The sequence below is a fragment of the Oncorhynchus gorbuscha genome, unplaced genomic scaffold (genome assembly GCF_021184085.1).
Source record: "Oncorhynchus gorbuscha isolate QuinsamMale2020 ecotype Even-year unplaced genomic scaffold, OgorEven_v1.0 Un_scaffold_8:::fragment_8:::debris, whole genome shotgun sequence".
Classification (NCBI taxonomy): domain Eukaryota; kingdom Metazoa; phylum Chordata; class Actinopteri; order Salmoniformes; family Salmonidae; genus Oncorhynchus; species Oncorhynchus gorbuscha.
In genome coordinates, this window is record NW_025745590.1 from 160,001 (window position 1) to 182,005 (window position 22,005).

The 22,005-nt window shown below is 49.2% G+C and overlaps 1 protein-coding gene across 1 annotated transcript in view; it reads left to right on the forward strand.

Annotated features, from left to right (window-relative positions):
• Positions 1-20,060, forward strand: part of LOC124019346 (mitochondrial peptide methionine sulfoxide reductase-like) — a 67,355-nt gene extending 47,295 nt beyond the window's left edge. The window contains exons 2-5 of the mRNA XM_046334663.1: positions 7,382-7,450; positions 9,871-9,990; positions 19,492-19,596; positions 20,023-20,060. Coding sequence (XP_046190619.1) covers positions 7,382-7,450; positions 9,871-9,990; positions 19,492-19,596; positions 20,023-20,060 — 332 coding nt within the window. The remainder of the gene's footprint in view (positions 1-7,381; positions 7,451-9,870; positions 9,991-19,491; positions 19,597-20,022) is intronic.
• Positions 20,061-22,005: the final 1,945 nt, after the last annotated feature.

A 22,005-nucleotide genomic window follows, 5' to 3' on the forward strand; every position in this document is an offset into this window, starting at 1 on the left:
ACACACACACACACACACACACACACACACACACACACACACACACACACACACACACACACACACACACACACACACACACACACACACACACACACACACACACACACACACACACACACACACACACACACTGAGCAGAGCGTAGCGCAGCAAAGTGCGGTAGAGGCGAGTCATTAATATTCTGTCTGGACTCATTGTCTTTCCATGCTGACATTTACATTTAGATTGTTTATTTTACAGCGGGAGGTGTTAATGAACATGCTTCTGTTCTGTTGTTCCCCAATGGCTGTGATTACCACCACCATACTAAGATAATGAGACTGGAGGAGCTGGGGCTGGGACTGGAGCTGGGGCTGGGACTAGAGCGGGGACTAGGACTAGAGCTTGGGCTGGGACTAGGACTAGAGCTGGGATTAGGACTAGAGCTTGGGCTGGGACTAGAGCGGGGACTAGGACTAGAGCTTGGGCTGGGACTAGAGCGGGGACTAGGACTAGAGCTTGGGCTGGGACTAGGACTAGAGCTGGGATTAGGACTAGAGCTTGGGCTGGGACTAGAGCGGGGACTAGGACTAGAGCTTGGGCTGGGACTAGAGCTGGGATTAGGACTAGAGCTTGGGCTGGGACTAGGACTAGAGCTTGGGCTGGGACTAGAGCTGGGATTAGGACTAGAGCTTGGGCTGGGACTAGAGCTGGGACTAGGACTAGAGCTGGGACTAGGACTAGAGCTTGGGCTGGGACTAGAGCTGGGATTAGGACTAGAGCTTGGGCTGGGACTAGAGCTGGGACTAGGACTAGAGCTTGGGCTGGGACTAGAGCTGGGATTAGGACTAGAGCTTGGGCTGGGACTAGGACTAGAGCTTGGGCTGGGACTAGAGCTGGGATTAGGACTAGAGCTTGGGCTGGGACTAGAGCTGGGACTAGGACTAGAGCTTGGGCTGGGACTAGAGCTGGGATTAGGACTAGAGCTTGGGCTGGGACTAGAGCTGGGATTAGGACTAGAGTTTGGGCTGGGACTAGAGCTGGGACTAGGACTAGAGCTGGGATTAGGACTAGAGCTTGGGCTGGGACTAGAGCTGGGATTAGGACTAGAGCTTGGGCTGGGACTAGAGCTGGGACTAGGACTAGAGCTGGGACTAGGACTAGAGCTGGGACTAGGGCTGGGGTGGGACTAGGGCTAGAGCTGGGACTAGAGCGGGGACTAGGACTAGAGCTTGGGCTGGGACTAGAGCTGGGACTAGGACTAGAGCTGGGACTAGGACTAGAGCTAGGGATGGGGTGGGACTAGGGCTAAGAGAGAGAGAGAGTTATTATTATTTGACCATGCTGGTCATTTATGAACATTTGAACATCTTGGTCATGTTCTGTTATAATCTCTACCCGGCACAGCCAGAAGAGGACTGGCCACCCCACATAGCCCGGTTCCTCTCTAGGTTTCTTCCTAGGTTTTGGCCTTTCTAGGGAGTTTTTCCTAGCCACCGTGCTTTTACACCTGCATTGTTTGCTGTTTGGGGTTTTAGGCTGGGTTTCTGTACAGCACTTTGAGATATCAGCTGATGTACGAAGGGCTATATAAATAAATTTGATTTGATTTGATTTGGCTAGAGCTGGGACTAGAGCTGGGGCTGGGGTGGGACTAGGGCTAGAGCTGGGGTTAGACCTGGGGCTGGGACTAGAGCTGAGACTAGGACTAGAGCTGGGACTAGGGCTGGGGTGGGACTAGGGCTAGAGCTGGGGCTGGGGTGGGACTAGGGCTAGAGCTGGGGCTGGGACTAGAGCTGGGGCTGGGGTGGGACTAGGGCTAGAGCTGGGATTGGGGTGGGACTAGGGCTAGAGCTGGGATTAGAGCTGGGGCTGGGACTAGAGCTGGGGCTGGGACTAGAGCTTTGGCTGGGGTGGGACTAGGGCTAGAGCTGGGGGCGGGACTAGGGCTAGAGCTGGGGGTGGGACTAGGGCTAGAGCTGGGGGTGGGACTAGGGCTGGGGGTGGGACTAGGGCTAGAGCTGGGGGCGGGAGTAGGGCTAGAGCTGGGGGTGGGACTAGGGCTAGAGCTGGGGGCGGGACTAGGGCTAGAGCTGGGGATGGGGCTAGGGCTAGAGCTGGGGATGGGGCTTGTGTATGGGGCTGCATGGGATTGAGACTAGGGCTGGGGTATTGGGGGCTATGGCTGGGGTTGGGGTATAAGGGTTGTGGTATAGGGTCTGGGGCTGGGGTATAGGGACTGGGGATGAGGTATAAGGACTGGGGCTGTGGTATAGGGACTGGGGCCGGGGTATAGGGGCTGGGGTATAGGGGCGGGGTATAGGGGCTGGGGTATAGGGACTGGGGCTGGGGTTTCGGGACTGGGGCTGGGGTATCAAATCAAGTTTTATTTGTCATATGCGCCGAATACAACAGGTGTAGACCTTACAGTGAAATGCTTACTTACAAGCCCTTAACCAACAATGCAGTTTTAAGAACCCCCCCCCAAAAAAAGTAAGAGATAACAAATAATTAAAGAGCAGCAGTAAATAACAATAGCAGGGCTATATACAGGGGATACCGATTCAAAGTCCATGTGTCAATGTGCGGGGGGCACCGGTGTCGAGGTAATTATGTACATGTAGGTAGAGTTATTAAAGTGGCTATACATAGATAATAACAGAGATTAGCAGCAGCGTAGGGGGGAAGGGTGGGGGTGTGGTTGGGAGGGCAATGCACATAGTCTGGGTACCCATTTGATTAGCTGTTCAGGAGTCTCATGGCTTGGGGGTAGATGCTGTTTAGAAGCCTCTTGGACATAGACTTGGCGCTCTGGTACCGCTTTCCGTGCAGTAGCAGAGAAAACAGCCTGTGACTAGGGTGGCTGGAGTCTTTGAAAATTTTAGGGCCTTCCACTGACACCCCAGTGATGTACTGGGCCGTACGCACTACCCTTTGTACTGCCTTGCGGACAGAGGCCCAGCAGTTGCCATACCAGGCAGTGATGCAACCCGTCAGGATGCTCTCGATGGTGCAGCTGTAAAACCTTTTGAGGATGTGATAGGGGCTGGGGTATAGGAACTGGGGCTGGGATATAGGGGCCGGGGATGGGGTATCGGGGATGGGGTATAGGAACTGGGGCTGTGGTATAGGGATTTTTTATTTTATTTTTTATTTTACCTTTATTTAACCAGGCAAGTCAGTTAAGAACAAATTCTTATTTTCAATGACGGCCTGGGAACAGTGGGTTAACTGCCTGTTCAGGGGCAGAACGGCAGATTTGTACCTTGTCAGCTGGGGGGTTTGAACTCACAACCTTCCGGTTACTAGTCCAACGCTCTGGGGTATCGGGACCGGGGTATAGGGGCTGGGGTATAGGGGCTGGGGTATAGGGGCTAGGGTATAGGGACTGGGGTATAGGGGCTAGGGGTATAGGGGCTGGGATATAGGGGCTAGGGTATAGGGGCTGGGGTATAGGGGCTAGGAGTATAGGGGCTGGGGTATAGGGGCTGGGGTATAGGGGCTAGGGTATAGGGGCTAGGGTATAGGGGCTGGGGTATAGGGGCTAGGGGTATAGGGGCTGGGGTATAGGGGCTAGGGGTATAGGTCCTGGGGTATAGGGGCTGGGGTATAGGGGCTAGGGGTATAGGGGCTGGGATATAGGGGCTAGGGTATAGGGGCTGGGGTATAGGGGCTAGGGGTATAGGGGCTGAGGTATAGGGGCTAGGGTATAGGGGCTAGGGTATAGGGGCTGGGGTATAGGGGCTAGGGTATAGGAGCTGGGGTATAGGGTATAATAATAATAATAATAATAATATATGCCATTTAGCAGACGCTTTTATCCAAAGCGACTTACAGTCATATGTGCATACATTCTACGTATGGGTGGTCCCGGGAATCGAACCCACTACCCTGGCGTTACAAGCGCCATGGCTGGGGTATAGGGGCTGGGGTGTAGGGGCTGGGGCTGGCGTATAGAGACCGGGGCTAGGGAATAGGGGCTGGGGTATAGGGGCTGGGGCTGGGGTATAGAGACCGGGGCTTGGGTATAAGGGCTGGGGTATTGGGGCTGGGGTATAGAGACCGGGGCTTGGGTATAAGGGCTGGGGTATAGGGGCTGGGGCTGGGGTATAGAGACCGGGGCTTGGGTATAAGGGCTGGGGTATAGGGGCTGGGGCTGGGGTATAGAGACCGGGGCTTGGGTATAAGGGCTGGGGTATAGGGTCTGGGGCTGGGGTATAGGGGCTGGCTTATAGGGGCTGGGGCTGGAGTATAGAGACTGGGGCTAGGGTATAGGGGCTGGGGTATAGGGGCTGGGGTATAGAGACCGGGGCTAGGGTATAGGGGCTGGGGATGGGGTATAGAGACCGGGGCTAGGGTATAGGGGCTGGAGTTTATGGGGGCTAGGGGTATAGGGTATAGGGGCTGGGGTATAGGGGCTAGGGTATAGGAGCTGAGGTATAGGGTATAGGGGCTGGGGTATAGGGGCTGGGGCTGGGGTATAGAGACCGGGGCTAGGGTATATAGGGGCTGGGGTATAGGGGCTGGGGCTGGCATATAGAGACCGGGGCTAGGGTATAGGGGCTGGGGTATAGGGTATAGGGGCTAGGGTATAGGGGCTGGGGTATAGGGGCTGGGGCTGGGGTATAGAGACCGGGGCTAGGGTATAGGGGCTGGGACTGGGGTATAGAGACCGGGGCTTGGGTATAAGGGCTGGGGTATAGGGGCTGGGGCTGGGGTATAGAGACCGGGGCTTGGGTATAAGGGCTGGGGTATAGGGGCTGGGGCTGGGGTATAGAGACCGGGGCTTGGGTATAAGGGCTGGGGTATAGGGGCTGGGGCTGGGGTATAGAGACCGGGGCTAGGGTATAGGGGCTGGGGTATAGAGACTGGGGCTTGGGTATAAGGGCTGGGGCTGGGGTATAGAGACCGGGGCTTGGGTATAAGGGCTGGGGTATAGGGGCTGGGGCTGGGGTATAGGGGCTGGGGCTGCGTGGTGAGCATTAGTGTGTGGCGCTATAGTGGCAGGGAAAGGCAAAAGGTTGTCTGAGGGTGGGTGTTCTTTTTACCCTCTGTGCATATGGGAGGGTAAGGGCCCTATGGAATGGCGACAGCAGAATGCCATGGATGCATTGAAGATTAGGCTAATATCACCCTAGCACTGCTATTCTCTCTAGTCAGTCCAGGGCTACTTACACTTTAGCCCACCACTGATACTCCACAATGCAACGATGTTAAACCTATTGTTCACTCACATCAGTGCTGCAGGGTCCATACAACTAGAAATGAAGCTGAGGTAAAACGGTGACAACGTCACTATTATGCTACATGTAACATGGGAGTCCCTGTATGCTGAAATCTATATTTTGTGAGACATTCTGGGCTGGCTGGTGAGCAGTGTGGATGTAAAAGTGATTTAATGATGTCTGTTCTAATGCATTCTCCTCACTCCACTCTCCCAGATTAAATGAGTCGGGCCCAGCTAGGCTCCACGCTAGCCTGTCTGTTCACAGCACTGCCGAAGCACTCTCCCACATTCCAAAGTGGAGGGGGTTTACTGAAGCTGGCCAGGAGTCAGAGCCTCTCAGTTGGTCTTCTGCCACTCAGGCCAACACGACAGAGTTTTTACACAAACACAGACGGAGGGTTGAACGTCTTTTTCCTCTAACTAACCTTGCCAACTTTTTTTTGTATGAATACAAATGTGAACGGTTCTGTAAATGAAATCCTCTAAATCGACTGTATTGTCACAGACATAGGTCGTGTGTGAATTTGAACTCACAACCGAGCGCCACAGCCCACATCACAACATGTTTCACATCACAGGAGAAGAAAAGGAAACGGAGGTTATGAAAATGTCCCCTCCCTCTGCAGCAGGGAGTTATAGAGAGGCCATGCGGTTGATATTATCATGGAGCCACGTAGTGCAGAGGACAGGAGCACATATACATGCACCAGCGTGGTCCTTTCAAGTAGATTTGGCCTGTCCTGGTCTAACAGCCTCTAGCTCTTTTCCCTAGCCCCTAATCTCTTCTATGTAGGTCTTGGTGTACGCAAAATTATGACTGTGACTGATGAAGGATTGATGGACGGACTGACTGACAGAGAGACTGACTGACAGAGAGATTGACTGACAGAGAAACAGAGTGACAGAGAGACTGACTGACAGAGAGACAGAGTGACAGATAGTGACTGACAGAGAGACTGACTGACAGAGAGACAGAGTGACAGAGATAGAGTCTGACTGGGAGAGAGACTGACTGACTGAGAGACTGACTGACAGAGAGACAGAGTGCCAGAGAGACAGTGACAGAGAGACTGACCTACAGGGAGAGAGTGACAGAGAGACTGACTGACAGAGTGCCAGAGAGACAGAGAGACTGACTAACAGAGAGACAAGAGTGACAGATACTGACTGACTGACAGAGACTGACTGACAGAGAGACAGAGTGACAGAGAGACTGACTGACAGAGAGACAGAGTGACAGAGAGACTGACTGACAGAGATACTGACTGACAGAGAGACAGAGTGACAGAGAGACAGGCAGACAGAGAGACATACAGACAGTTGGGGAGTCTATGATGGGCGTATGGATATGGTGCTGCAGTAGAATGCCTGGCGCTCGGTCTCCAGCTGGCTGTATCGGCACGCCTAGCTGCCATGGCAACGCACCCATGCGTGAGCACACAGCACAGGAAGGGCTTGGCTAGCTCCAGATGTTGGGCTCACTCCCCCACATTTATCCTAATCCACACACTGCCCTCCACAACATCAGGCCATCTGCAGTACACACACACACACACACACACACACACACACACACACACACACACACACACACACACACACACACACACACACACACACACACACACACACACACACACACACACACACACACACACACACACACACACACACACACACACACACACACACACACACACACACACACACACACACACACACACACACACACACACACGCAAACACACATTAGCTCAGCCAGGTGGCTCCGAGGCCCCAATGGGCTTCTTCCACCTCTGGCTTTGTCAGTTGATTGAAGAGATCGCAGCTGCTATAAAATCATGCATGAGATGAATGGGAATGTTTAAATGGGTCAGTGTATGTGCGCATGTTGCAAAAACCCCCAGGTGAATTTTCACTTTCTTTCTTTGTTTGCGATGGCAACGCTAGCTACGGTAATGCCTCTGCAGTCCTTACACACCAGACACACCAAAGTATCTCACAATGGCCAGTCATTGTGTGTATTGCATCAGTGGTTTGGAGACTGTAGGTGGATGGTGGTGTGTTTGCACCTGTGTGTGTGTGTGTGTGTGTGTGTGTGTGGTGTGGGATGGACTGTCTGTGTGTTTGACTAACAGAGACCCTCTCCATTGTTCCCTGTGTGTCCTACAGCCAAGCACGATGTCAACGGCAACAGGACCGTACCACCATTCCCCGAGGGACTGCAGATGGCTATGTTTGGTAGGTGATCCAAATGAGGAGAGGGAGGAGGACGTTGGGGGCCGGGGGAGAGGAGAGGGGAAACTGGGGATAGGGGGACAGAGGGGAGGGTGGCAATAAGACAGTGTAGTATAATTAGTTCCCCCTCCCCTGATACTCTGTTCGGTTCAGAAAAAGACGTTCAAAAACAAAATGAAAGGAGAAAGAGAGAGGACAGGGTAGGAGGAGGGGGTGTAGAGATTAATTGCAAGGGGTGATTAGGATCTCTTTAATAAAATGCATTAGTTCAGCTCCTCTTTTCTCCATTCGGGGAGTCAAACTGCGTAATCCATCACGACAGACAGCAGAGAAATCAGCCTCTTTATCTCCCGGGCCTGTGTACAAATAAGCATGTTTTAAAGCAGCCTTACATGCACTTGTGACCCGCAGAGCATTTCAAATCACAAAGCCTCCCGTGGACTACCTTAGAAGTTGCCAGTTACCCTTGACTCTACAAAAGCCTGTCTTCTACCCCCCCTTACCGCTGTGCCAGTGATTGGCTACGTTCAGAACTACCTTGTGTTAATACTCCCAACATTCGCTCCCAAACACAAAGGTGTGTATGCGTGAGCGTGTGTGTGTGTAGGAGCCGTGTAGGAGCCTCTTCAGTCTCAATCACCTCACACACACACACAAAAACCTCTCACACACACACACAACGAGGCAAACTGCCTGAGCCCCACTCAACTCTTCAGTACTGCGTGGTGAGAAAACGGAGTTCACCAGTCATTTGGTTTCTCAGATAAATCACTCCACCCAATCGGGGGAATGAATGGCTGTGGATAACCGTTTTTAAGCCGTACCCTAATATATTTTTACTGTTTTATTTGGTGGGGGAGTATTACTTGGTGCTAAATGTTTACAGTGGGTATTAGTTTTATATCAGTTGTTTTTACAGGCCCAGGAACACTATGATTTGATTAGACACTAAATCCAAAGCTGGGACACAGGTCCAGACCTTAATTGAGGGGATTGAGAGCAGACACGAGGTGGATGTGTTCCCTGCTGACAGACTATACACCTCAGTGTCGTGGGAGGGTTTTAATGGGTTGTATCAGTGTGTGTGGGCTGTTGTATTCATTTCACACCTAAGAGAGGTATCGAGACCAGAGCAACATCGGCCAATTAACAAGGTGCATGAGAGCCCAGTCAGCCAGGGTATGACATAATACATGTGTACTAGAGGTCGACCGATTATGATTGTTCGACGCCGATAACGATTATTGGAGGACGATTAAAAAAATATATATTTGTAATAATGACAATTACAACAATACTAAATGAACACTTATTTTAACTTAATATAATACATCAATAATATTAATTTATCCTCAAATAAATAATGAAACATGTTAAATTTGGTTTAAATAATGCAAAAACAATGTGTTGGAAAAGAAAGTAAAAGTGCAATATGTGCCATGTAAAAAAGCTAACGTTTAAGTTCCTTGCTCAGAACATGAGAACATATGAAAGCTGGTGGTTCCTTTTAACACGAGTCTTCAATATTCCCAGGTAAGAAGTTTTAGGTTGTAGTTATTATAGGAAATATAGGACTAACCCCAGAGCTGACAAGGTAAAAATCTGTTGTTCTGCCCCTGAACAAGGCAGTTAACCCACCGTTCCTAGGCCGTCATTGAAAATAAGAATGTGTTCTTAACTGACTTGTCTAGTTAAATAAAGGTGTAAAAAAATGTTTTTAAATACTGATTACCAATTGTTATGAAAACTTGAAATCGGCCCCAATTAATCAGTCATTCCGATTAATCGGTCAACCTCTAATGTGTACTCTACATCAGCCTAATACTACGTCTGAAATTGCCACTGGTTCAGGATTTTATTCCTTTCATCCACTCTTCTATTTATTGCATTTTTCCAACTATCCATCCATCTATCCATCTATGACTGTCCGTCCGTTTCTGACTTGAGGTGTGCTGTCTAAAAGGGATAGGATGTTTCTGACTGGGGTATGTTGTGTTAAAGGGGATGGGATGTTTCTGACTGGGGTGTGTTGTGTTAAAGGGATGGGATGTTTCTGACTGGGGTGTGTTGTGTTAAAGGGATGGGATGTTTCTGACTGGGGTGTGTTGTGTTAAAGGGATGGGATGTTTCTGACTGGGGTGTGTTGTGTTAAAGGGATGGGATGTTTCTGACTGGGGTGTGTTGTGTTAAAGGGGATGGGATGTTTCTGACTGGGGTGTGTTGTGTTAAAGGGGATGGGATGTTTCTGACTGGGGTGTGTTGTCTTAAAGGGGATGGGATGTTTCTGACTGGGGTGTGTTGTGTTAAAGGGATGTGATGTTTCTGACTGGGGTGTGTTGTGTTAAAGGGATGGGATGTTTCTGACTGAGATGTGTTGTCTTAAAGGGATGGTCTGTTTCTGACTGAGATGTGTTGTCTTAAAGGGATGGGCTGTTTCTGGGGCGCAGAGAGAAAGTTCTGGAAGCAGAAGGGAGTCTACTCCACCCAGGTGGGCTATGCTGGAGGCCTCACCCCCAACCCCACCTACGAAGAGACCTGCACAGGTAACACTCAACAGTGACTCCACACCCCACTCAACAGTGACCCCACACCCCATTCAACAGTGACCCCCACACCCTACTCAACAGTGACCCCACACCCTACTCAACAGTGCCCCCACACCCTACTCAACAGTGCCCCCACACCCTACTCAACAGTGCCCCCACATCCTACTCAACAGTGACCCCACACCCTACTCAACAGTGACCCCACACCCTACTCAACAGTGACCCCACACTCTACTCAACAGTGACCCCACACCCTACTCAACAATGACCCCACACCCTACTCAACAATGACTCCACACCCTACTTAAAAGTGCCCCCACACCCTACTCAACAGTGACCCCACACCCTACTCAACAATGACCCCACACCCTACTCAACAATGACTCCACACCCTACTTAAAAGTGCCCCACACCCTACTCAACAGTGACCCCACACCCTACTCAACAGTGACCCCACACCCTACTCAACAGTGCCCCCACACCCTACTCAACAGTGCCCCCATACCCTACTCAACAGTGACCCCACACCCTACTCAACAGTGCCCCCATACCCTACTCAACAGTGACCCCACACCCTACTCAACAGTGACCCCACACCCTACTCAACAGTGACCCCACACCCTACTCAACAATGACCCCACACCCTACTCAACAATGACTCCACACCCTACTTAAAAGTGCCCCCACACCCTACTCAACAGTGACCCCACACCCTACTCAACAGTGACCCCACACCCTTCTCAACAGTGCCCCCACACCCTACTCAACAGTGACCCCACACCCTACTCAACAGTGACCCCACACCCTAGTCAACAGTGCCCCCACACCCTACTCAACAGTGACCCCACACCCTACTCAACAGTGCCCCCACACCCTACTCAACAGTGCCCCCACACCCTACTCAACAGTGACCCCACACCCTACTCAACAGTGCCCCCACACCCTACTCAACAGTGCCCCCACACCCTACTCAACAGTGACCCCACACCCTACTCAACAGTGACCCCACACCCTACTCAACAGTGACCCCACACCCTACTCAACAGTGCCCCCACACCCTACTCAACAGTGACCCCACACCCTACTCAACAGTGACCCCACACCCTACTCAACAGTGACCCCACACCCTACTCAACAGTGCCCCCACACCCTACTCAACAGTGCCCCCACACCCTACTCAACAGTGACCCCACACCCTACTCAACAGTGACCCCACACCCTACTCAACAGTGACCCCACACCCTACTCAACAGTGCCCCCACACCCTACTCAACAGTGCCCCCACACCCTACTCAACAGTGACCCCACACCCTACTCAACAGTGACCCCACACCCTACTCAACAGTGACCCCACACCCTACTCAACAGTGCCCCCACACCCTACTCAACAGTGACCCCACACCCTACTCAACAGTGCCCCCACACCCTACTCAACAGTGACCCCACACCCTACTCAACAGTGACCCCACACCCTACTCAACAGTGACCCCACACCCTACTCAACAGTGACCCCACACCCTACTCAACAGTGACCCCACACCCTACTCAGTAGTGACCCCACACCCTACTCAACAGTGACCCCACACCCTACTCAACAGTGACCCCACACCCTACTCAACAGTGACCCCACACCCTACTCAACAGTGCCCCCACACCCTACTCAACAGTGACCCCACACCCTACTCAACAGTGACCCCACACCCTACTCAACAGTGACCCCACACCCTACTCAACAGTGCCCCCACACCCTACTCAACAGTGCCCCCACACCCTACTCAACAGTGCCCCCACACCCTACTCAACAGTGCCCCCACACCCTACTCAACAGTGACCCCACACCCTACTCAACAGTGACCCCACACCCTACTCAACAGTGCCCCTGACTCATTGTCCTAGTGCTTGTAGAACATTAGCGTGCTCAGAATAATTCAGTGTTAGAATTGAGTGTTTAATTCACAGCCTGTTTGTAACACACTAACCAGCCTGTCTGTAACACACTAACCAGCCTGTCTGTAATACACTAACCAGCCTGTCTGTAACACACTAACCAGCCTCATGATGTGACGAATCACGTTTGATTTGATCATCTCCTGATGTTAATGACTTGTACACGTCTCTATGAAGGGCCTTTCTACCAGGTACTACTGCACTGTACTCAGTAGCAGAGGTATCTGGGGTCTAGGCTGTCAGGCTGTTTTCTCCCAGCCTGCCCCTGGAAACCAAATGGAATCCCTTAGGTCCTATTATAGTGAGGCAGGGAGAAGTGACCACTTTCTAGCAGTACGTGTGTGTGTGTGTGTGCGCGCGCTGACCTGTATGTGAGTTTGTGTGCGTGCACAAGTGTGTGTTTACGTTTTTAATGATCCGACAGTTAAGGAATGTGTAAGGCCATTATGTGATAGACAGAAGGATCTCTCTCCATGATACTGTCTAAGTGTGTGTGCTGTCCAGAGAGAAGGAAGTTCACCATTAGATGTGCATCACGAGTTCTATGGTCCTGTGATGGGCCTCCTCACTCTCCTGTTAGTAACAAAACAGCAACAGTAGGTGCCATTCTGAGCAGTCTGCTTTCTGTGAAAAGTGGACAATCAGAAATGAGATTCCAAATCAGCGGTGGAAGAAAGTCTCCGTGATTCAGACGGTGAAATTGTTCACTACAGTTTTCCTTTCGTTCCAATACTGGGAGTTGGGTGTGTTTGACCATTCAGGGCGCTATCCAAACACTGCCAGCTGTCTCTGTGTTATTTCTAGATGCACCCACTGCCTCTCCGACCTGCTTTTGAGGGATTTAGGATTTAGGAAATTACATTTTGCTCTCAGTGTGAATGAGACAGTGACCCCACACCCTACTCAACAGTGCCCCCACACCCTACTCAACGTATGTGTGCACTTGTGTATGTGTTCGTATGTGTGCGCTTGTGTATGTGTTCGTGTGTGCGCATGTGTGTGGAATCTGCAAAATACCCTCTCTCCTATCTCTCCCGTCTGTGGTTCAGTACAATAACAGTTTGTGTAGGGCTGTTACGAGCATGGAAGTCACTAGTCTTTGATCTGGATATTGACTTTTGTTCCAGTGGAAAACAACTTTGTCAAGACTTTCATCAGGGGAAATTTGTTTGATGACTTTTCCCAGAGTGCCGTTCTCTCAGGATGGATATTGAACTGAAGTCAGAGCTTAGAGTTTAGAGGCGTTAAACATCTACTGCTGTAGGATCTGACAGAGAGAGAATATGTGTGTATGTGTGTGTGTGACTGTATGTGTATGTGCGTGCATGCATGCGTGTGTGTTATATTTTATTGATGTTTTGTTATCATTTAGTTTCTGTTTTGGTAATAGTGGCAGTGCTCTGTAGAATGCAGAGCACTGAGGCAGGGAGCTTTCCATCTGGTGGTGCTGAAACCTTGCCTCAGCTCACTGCTACTCACTGCTACTGACTGTTACTGACTGCTACTGACTGCTACTGACTGCTACTGACAGTTACTGACTGTTACTGACTGCTACTGACAGTTACTGACTGTTACTGACTGCTACTGACAGTTACTGACTGTTACTGACTGTTACTGACTGCTACTGACTGTTACTGACTGCTACTGACTGTTACTGACTGCTACTGACTGTTACTGACTGCTACTAACTGTTACTGACTGCTACTGACTGTTACTGACTGTTACTGACTACTACTGACTGCTACTGACTGTTACTGACTGCTACTGACTGTTACTGAGATGCTACTAACTGTTACTGACTGCTACTGACTGCTACTGACTGTTACTGAGTGTTACTGACTGCTACTGACTGTTACTGACTGCTACTGACTGTTACTGACTGTTACTGACTGTTACTGACTGTTACTGACTGCTACTGACTGTTACTGACTGCTACTGACTGTTACAGACTGTTACTGACTGCTACTGACTGCTACTGACTGTTACTGACTGCTACTGACTGTTACTGACTGCTACTGACTGTTACTGACTGCTACTGACTGTTACTGACTGCTACTGACTGCTACTGACTGTTACTGACTGCTACTGACTGCTACTGACTGTTACTGACTGCTACTGACAGTTACTGACTGTTACTGACTGCTACTGACTGTTACTGACTGTTACTGACTGTTACTGACTGCTACTGACTGTTACTGACTGCTACTGACTGTTACTGACTGCTACTGACTGTTACTGACTGCTACTGACTGCTACTGACTGTTACTGACTGCTACTAACTGTTACTGACTGCTACTGACTGTTACTGACTGTTACTGACTACTACTGACTGCTACTGACTGTTACTGACTGCTACTGACTGTTACTGAGATGCTACTAACTGTTACTGACTGCTACTGACTGCTACTGACTGTTACTGAGTGTTACTGACTGCTACTGACTGTTACTGACTGCTACTGACTGTTACTGACTGTTACTGACTGTTACTGACTGTTACTGACTGCTACTGACTGTTACTGACTGCTACTGACTGTTACAGACTGTTACTGACTGCTACTGACTGCTACTGACTGTTACTGACTGCTACTGACTGCTACTGACTGTTACTGACTGCTACTGACTGTTACTGACTGCTACTGACTGTTACAGACTGTTACTGACTGCTACTGACTGCTACTGACTGTTACTGACTGCTACTGACTGTTACTGACTGCTACTGACTGTTACTGACTGTTACTGACTGCTACTGACTGTTACTGACTGTTACTGACTGTTACTGACTGTTACAGACTCCTACTGACTGTTACTGACTGCTACTGACTGTTACTGACTGTTACTGACTGTTACTGACTGCTACTGACTGTTACTGACTGTTACAGACTGTTACTGACTGCTACTGACTGCTACTGACTGTTACTGACTGCTACTGACTGTTACTGACTGCTACTGACTGTTACTGACTGTTACTGACTGCTACTGACTGTTACTGAGATGCTACTAACTGTTACTGACTGTTACTGACTGCTACTAACTGTTACTGACTGTTACTGACTGCTACTGACTGCTACTGACTGTTACTGAGATGCTACTAACTGTTACTGACTGTTACTGACTGCTACTGACTGTTACTGACTGTTACTGACTGTTACTGACTGCTACTGACTGTTACTGACTGTTACTGACTGCTACTGACTGCTACTGACTGTTACTGAGATGCTACTAACTGTTACTGACTGTTACTGACTGCTACTGACTGTTACTGACTGTTACTGACTGTTACTGACTGCTACTGACTGTTACTGACTGTTACTGACTGCTACTGACTGTTACTGACTGCTACTGACTGTTACTGAGATGCTACTAACTGTTACTGACTGCTACTGACTGCTACAGACTGTTACTGACTGCTACTGACTGTTACTGACTGTTACTGACTGCTACTGACTGTTACTGAGATGCTACTAACTGTTACTGACTGCTACTGACTGCTACTGACTGTTACAGACTGTTACTGACTGCTACTGACTGCTACTGACTGTTACTGACTGCTACTGACTGTTACTGACTGTTACTGACTGTTACAGACTGCTACTGACTGTTACTGACTGCTACTGACTGTTACAGACTGTTACAGACTGCTACTGACTGTTACTGACTGTTACTGACTGTTACAGACTGCTACTGACTGTTACTGACTGCTACTGACTGCTACTGACTGCTACTGACTGCTACTGACTGTTACTGAGATGCTACTAACTGTTACTGACTGTTACTGACTGCTACTGACTGTTACTGACTGTTACTGACTGTTACTGACTGCTACTGACTGTTACTGACTGTTACTGACTGCTACTGACTGTTACTGACTGCTACTGACTGTTACTGAGATGCTACTAACTGTTACTGACTGCTACTGACTGCTACAGACTGTTACTGACTGCTACTGACTGTTACTGACTGTTACTGACTGCTACTGACTGTTACTGAGATGCTACTAACTGTTACTGACTGCTACTGACTGCTACTGACTGTTACAGACTGTTACTGACTGCTACTGACTGCTACTGACTGTTACTGACTGCTACTGACTGTTACTGACTGTTACTGACTGTTACTGACTGTTACAGACTGCTACTGACTGTTACTGACTGCTACTGACTGTTACAGACTGTTACAGACTGCTACTGACTGTTACTGACTGTTACTGACTGTTACAGACTGCTACTGACTGTTACAGACTGCTACTGACTGCTACTGACTGCTACTGACTGCTACTGACTGTTACAGACTGTTACTGACTGTTACTGACTGCTACTGACTGCTGCTGGGGCTGTGAGGTGAGGTTTTCTCAAATGAATATACACTGGCACAATAGCAATAGCTCATCCAACAGCCCTGAATTCATTATTTGAAATATTGTCTTTGAAACTATATAACTTTTAGACCCACACATTATCTTGTCCTCTCTTCTCTGTGATCTGAACCTTAACAGCCTGCTGCGACAGACAGCCGGTGTTAGCACAGTATCTCCTCTCAGATAGTCAAACCTGAGCAGCCCCCTCTTCCTAACTATTCAGTCTGACAGAATCCATAGTCAATATGAATCTACACACTCAGGCATATAGTAAGTGGATGTAGAATGCATGCATACGTTACACTGCACAGATGACTTGACTGAATGGAGAGAGAGAGAGAGAGAGGGAGAGGGAGGGGAGCGAGAGAAGAAGGATCACTCTGAACATGGCTGATCAACTATATCCAAGAGTCCCTGCGCTCTGCTCCCATTGCCTTCTGGGATACATGAAGAATGGGTGGAGTGTGGGGGTTTCAGCCTTGTGTAACTGTAGAGAGATAACTATACCCTTTCCTCCTTCCCTGTCTACACACACACACACACACACACACACACACACACACACACACACACACACACACACACACACACACACACACACACACACACACACACACACACACACACACACACACACACACACACACACACACACACGCACACACGCACACACGCACGCACATACCATTGCTCCTTGGCAGACAGCTTTGCAGGAATGTATAGAACAGACAATAGACCCAAAGAGAAACAGAGAGAGAATGAAGGAAAGCATCATTCTGATGAGGGATGTGTACAGTAAGGAAAGGATAGGGCAATACAGGAATATGATAGGGCAGTACAGGAATAGGATAGGGCAATACAGGAATATGATAGGGCAGTACAGGAATAGGATAGGGCAGTACAGGAATAGGATAGGGCAGTACAGGAATAGGATAGGGCAGTACAGGAATAGGATAGGGCAGTACGGGAATAGGATAGGGCAGTACAGGAATAGGATAGGGCAGTACAGGAATAGGATAGGGCAGTACAGGAATAGGATAGGGCAGTACGGGAATAGGATAGGGCAGTACGGGAATAGGATAGGGCAGTACGGGAATAGGATAGGGCAGTACGGGAATAGGATAGGGCAGTACGGGAATAGGATAGTGCAGTACAGGAATAGGATAGGGCAGTACAGGAATAGGATAGGGCAGTACAGGAATAGGATAGGGCAGTACAGGAACAGGATAGGGCAGTACAGGAATAGGATAGGGCAGTACAGGAATAAGATAGGGCAGTACAGGAATAGGATAGGGCAGTATGGGAATAGGATAGGGCAGTACGGGAATAGGATAGGGCAGTACGGGAATAGGATAGGGCAGTACAGGAATAGGATAGGGCAGTACGGGAATAGGATAGGGCAGTACAGGAATAGGATAGGGCAGTACAGGAATAGGATAGGGCAGTACAGGAATAGGATAGGGCAGTACGGGAATAGGATAGGGCAGTACAGGAATAGGATAGGGCAGTACAGGAATAGGATAGGGCAGTACAGGAATAAGATAGGGCAGTACGGGAATAGGATAGGGCAGTACAGGAATAGGATAGGGCAGTACAGGAATAGGATAGGGCAGTACAGGAATAGGATAGGGCAGTACAGGAATAGGATAGGGCAGTACAGGAATAGGATAGGGCAGTACAGGAATAGGATAGGGCAGTACAGGAATAGGATAGGGCAGTACAGGAATAGGATAGGGCAGTACAGGAATAGGATAGGGCAGTACAGGAATAGGATAGGGCAGTACAGGAATAGGATAGGGCAGTACGGGAATAAAAAAGATGGTAACATATCTTTTGCTCCAGCCCTGTGGCCATGTATTGGGAGTTGGAGAGTGGTGGCATATGGACTCTTCTGTCTCCTGCTGAGCTTCATGCTGGCAGCCATCTTGCCTGTCCTCCCATGAGCTGCCAGCAGTAAAGATTGCCGTGTGTGTGCACCTCAGATGTCCTTCAGCTCACCCTGAACACACAGCTCCACTACCAGCTGAACAAGGGAGCCACCCGAAGGAGGAGAAAGGAGGGAGGGGGAGGAAAAAAGAGAGGGAGGGAGAGAGTGAGTAGAGGGAGGCTGAAAGAGATTGCATGGCAGAAAATGAGGGAGGCTGACAGAGAGAGAGAATGGATTCATGGATTTAAAAGAATGGCTTAGAGGGAGAGAGAATGTTGGAGAGGAAAGGACTAAATGGATTCATGAATCTATGGGTGCGTCTGTGCATTTGACTGTGCATGTGCTTCTGTGTGTGTGTGTGTGTGTGTGTGTGTGTGTGTGTGTGTGTGTGTGTGTGTGTGTGTGTGTGTGTGTGTGTGTGTGTGTGTGTGTGTGTGTGTGTGTGTGTGTGTGTGTGTGTGTGTGTGTGTGTGTGTGTGTGTGTGTGTGTGTGTGTGTGTGTGTGTGTGTGTGTGTGTGTGTGCACCAAATTATAGACCATCTCAATTGTGTCCCATACACTCCCTTGTTCCTCCTCCTGTCTCCAGGACATCACTGTGTTCTTCCATCAGGTTTATTGTACAGTTCCTCTGTAGCGCCAGTCTGTAATGAGAGTGACCCTACAGGTTAGTTCTTATCATTTTTTTAATATCCCAGCTGTGGATGTGCTGCAGATAGTGGGGAACACAGCCTTATGAGGTGATATTAAACACCCATCTCAGTGGAATAAACTCATCTCACTAGAAATGTCTTGAATTGGGAATAGAAGAGCACTTCTTTATTAAACATGGTTTTACTCTGTCTTCTCACCTCATATTGAGATGTTAACCTTTGTGGATGTCCCTCTGGTAGAGTGAAAGAGAGTTATCCTAACAGCTCTATCAAATCAGCGTGTCCCAAACTCGGTGTCCAGCTTGCGTGATTGGGGGACACTCCTCCCTCCAGAGCTCTGGGACAGAGGGGCTCTCTGCTTGGTTAAAACATTCAGATCTGATCCAGCTCACTGGTGTACTGGAGAACAGCATTCACTCTCACTTAACATTCACTGTATCTGAGGAGTGGAGAAACACTCAATGTTACGTATCCACAGATCTAGAATCAGATTATCATACTCCAATCCTAACCTTAACCAGAAGGATAAGTAAATATCTGCTCCTGGACCAGTGGATAGGGGCAACTGCCTATATCTCCTAACGCCACCATTTCTCCTGTCTTCTGTTGTCTCTCTCAGGTAGGACAGGCCATACTGAGGTGGTGCGGGTGGTCTGGGAGCCAAAGAAGACCAGCTTCTCTAAACTGCTCAAGGTGTTCTGGGAGAGCCACAACCCAACTCAAGGTAAGGTCCCTTGTATCTCCGATGGTAGCGCATGGCGCTTGAAACACCAGGGTCGTGGGTTCAATTCCCACGGGGGACCAGTAAGAAAATGTAAGTCGCTCTGGATAAGAGTGTTATATAAAACCTACTCCCTCCATCCACACACATCCAACTGCAGCGTTTCCAAAGCCAATTCTGGCATAGCTTGTTCCAGTGGGGGCTACTGCCTTCCCTCTGCCTTGAGCTATCTGTAACAGGAATATTAGTCTGCCATGTTGAGTGGTTGCAATCAGGGCTCTGTGAAATAAGGGAGAGAGGGAGGGAGGGTAGGAGAAAGAGGCAAAGCGAGAGAGGGTCACTCCCTACCAAGAGAAGTGCCTGCAGTGTGTAAACTCCCAATGAGTGTGTGTTTCATTTCACCCTTATTGACCCTGTGTGAGTCCACAGGCGACACAAAACCCCAGAGAAATCTGGCTCTGTGGTAACCCCTCCCCACATCAACTCAGCTGTCAGGCGCAACCTTAGATGCACACTATGACACATAGTGGATAAGAAGATACACACACTATGACACATAGTGGATAAGAAGATACACACACTATGACACACAGTGGATAAGAAGATACACACACTATGACACACAGTGGATAAGAAGATACACACACTATGACACATAGTGGATAAGAAGATACACTATGACACACATGACACATAGTGGATAAGAAGATACACACACTATGACACACAGTGGATAAGAAGATACACACACTATGACACACAGTGGATAAGAAGATACACACACTATGACACATAGTGGATAAGAAGATACACACACTATGACACACAGTGGATAAGAAGATACACACACTATGACACACAGTGGATAAGAAGATACACACACTATGACACATAGTGGATAAGAAGATACACACACTATGACACATAGTGGATAGGTGAATGCACCAATTTGTAAGTCGCTCTGGATAAGAGCGTCTGCTAAATGACTTAAATGTAAATGTAAATGATAAGAAGATACACACACTATGACACACAGTGGATAAGAAGATACACACACTATGACACATAGTGGATAAGAAGATACACACACTATGACACATAGTGGATAAGAAGATACACACACTATGACACACAGTGGATAAGAAGATACACACACTATGACACACAGTGGATAAGAAGATACACACACTATGACACATAGTGTATAAGAAGATACATCACCAGACATCACCGGCAACAACGTTGCCTATGGGCATAAACCCACCGTCGCTGGACCAGACAGGACTGACAGGACTGGTGATGGTTAGAATCATATTTATTGTTGAAGGAATGAGTGTTACACCGAGGCCTGTACTCTGGAGCGGGATAGATTTGGAGGTGGAGGGTCCGTCATGGTCTGGGGAGATGTGTCACAGCATCATCGGACTGAGCTTATTGTCATTGCAGACAATCTCAACGCTGTGCGTTACAGGGAAGACATCCTCCTCCCTCATGTGGTACCCTTCCTGCAGGCTCATCCTGACATGACCCTCCAGCATGACAATGTTATGCAGGTGAATGAGGACCCAAAAGCGACTTAACGGAAACAGAGTCTTTATTCCAGTCTTAAACAAAAGCGATAATCCTGGATATTATCTAGGCAAATGCAAAAACAGGAAAACTGAAATCCACTCGTCAGTAGAGAGGAACGACTGGAGACGCGACCACAGACTGCAGGTCGCTTCGGGAAGGCACCGGCCGTAGCTGACATTGACACCTGCTCACACGCAGCATCTGAAGAAGGTAAAACACGACAGGGCGGAACAAGGACACAGAACAGCGAACATCAAACAAGGATCCGACAAGGACAGAAGCGGCAAAAAACAGGGAGAAATAGGGACTCTAATCAGAGGGCAAAATAGGGGACAGGTGTGAAAAGAGTAAATGAGGTAGTTAGGAGAATGAGGAACAGCTGGGAGCAGGAACGGAACGATAGAGAGAGAGAGCGAGAGAGGGAGAGAGGGAGGGGGAGAGAGAGGGATAGAAAGAGGGAAAGAACCTAATAAGACCAGCAGAGGGAAACGAATAGAAGGGAAGCACAGAGACAAGACATGATAATCAATGACAAAACATGACAGTACCCCCCCACTCACCGAGCGCCTCCTGGCGCACTCGAGGAGGAACCCTGGCGGCAACGGAGGAAATCATCAATCAACGAACGGTCCAGCACGTCCCGAGATGGAACCCAACTCCTCTCCTCAGGACCGTAACCCTCCCAATCCACTAAGTACTGGTGACCACGTCCCCGAGAACGCATGTCCATGATCTTCCGTACCTTGTAAATAGGTGCGCCCTCGACAAGGACGGGGGGAGACGAACGGGGGCGCGAAGAAAAGGCTTGACACAGGAGACATGGAAGACAGGGTGGACGCG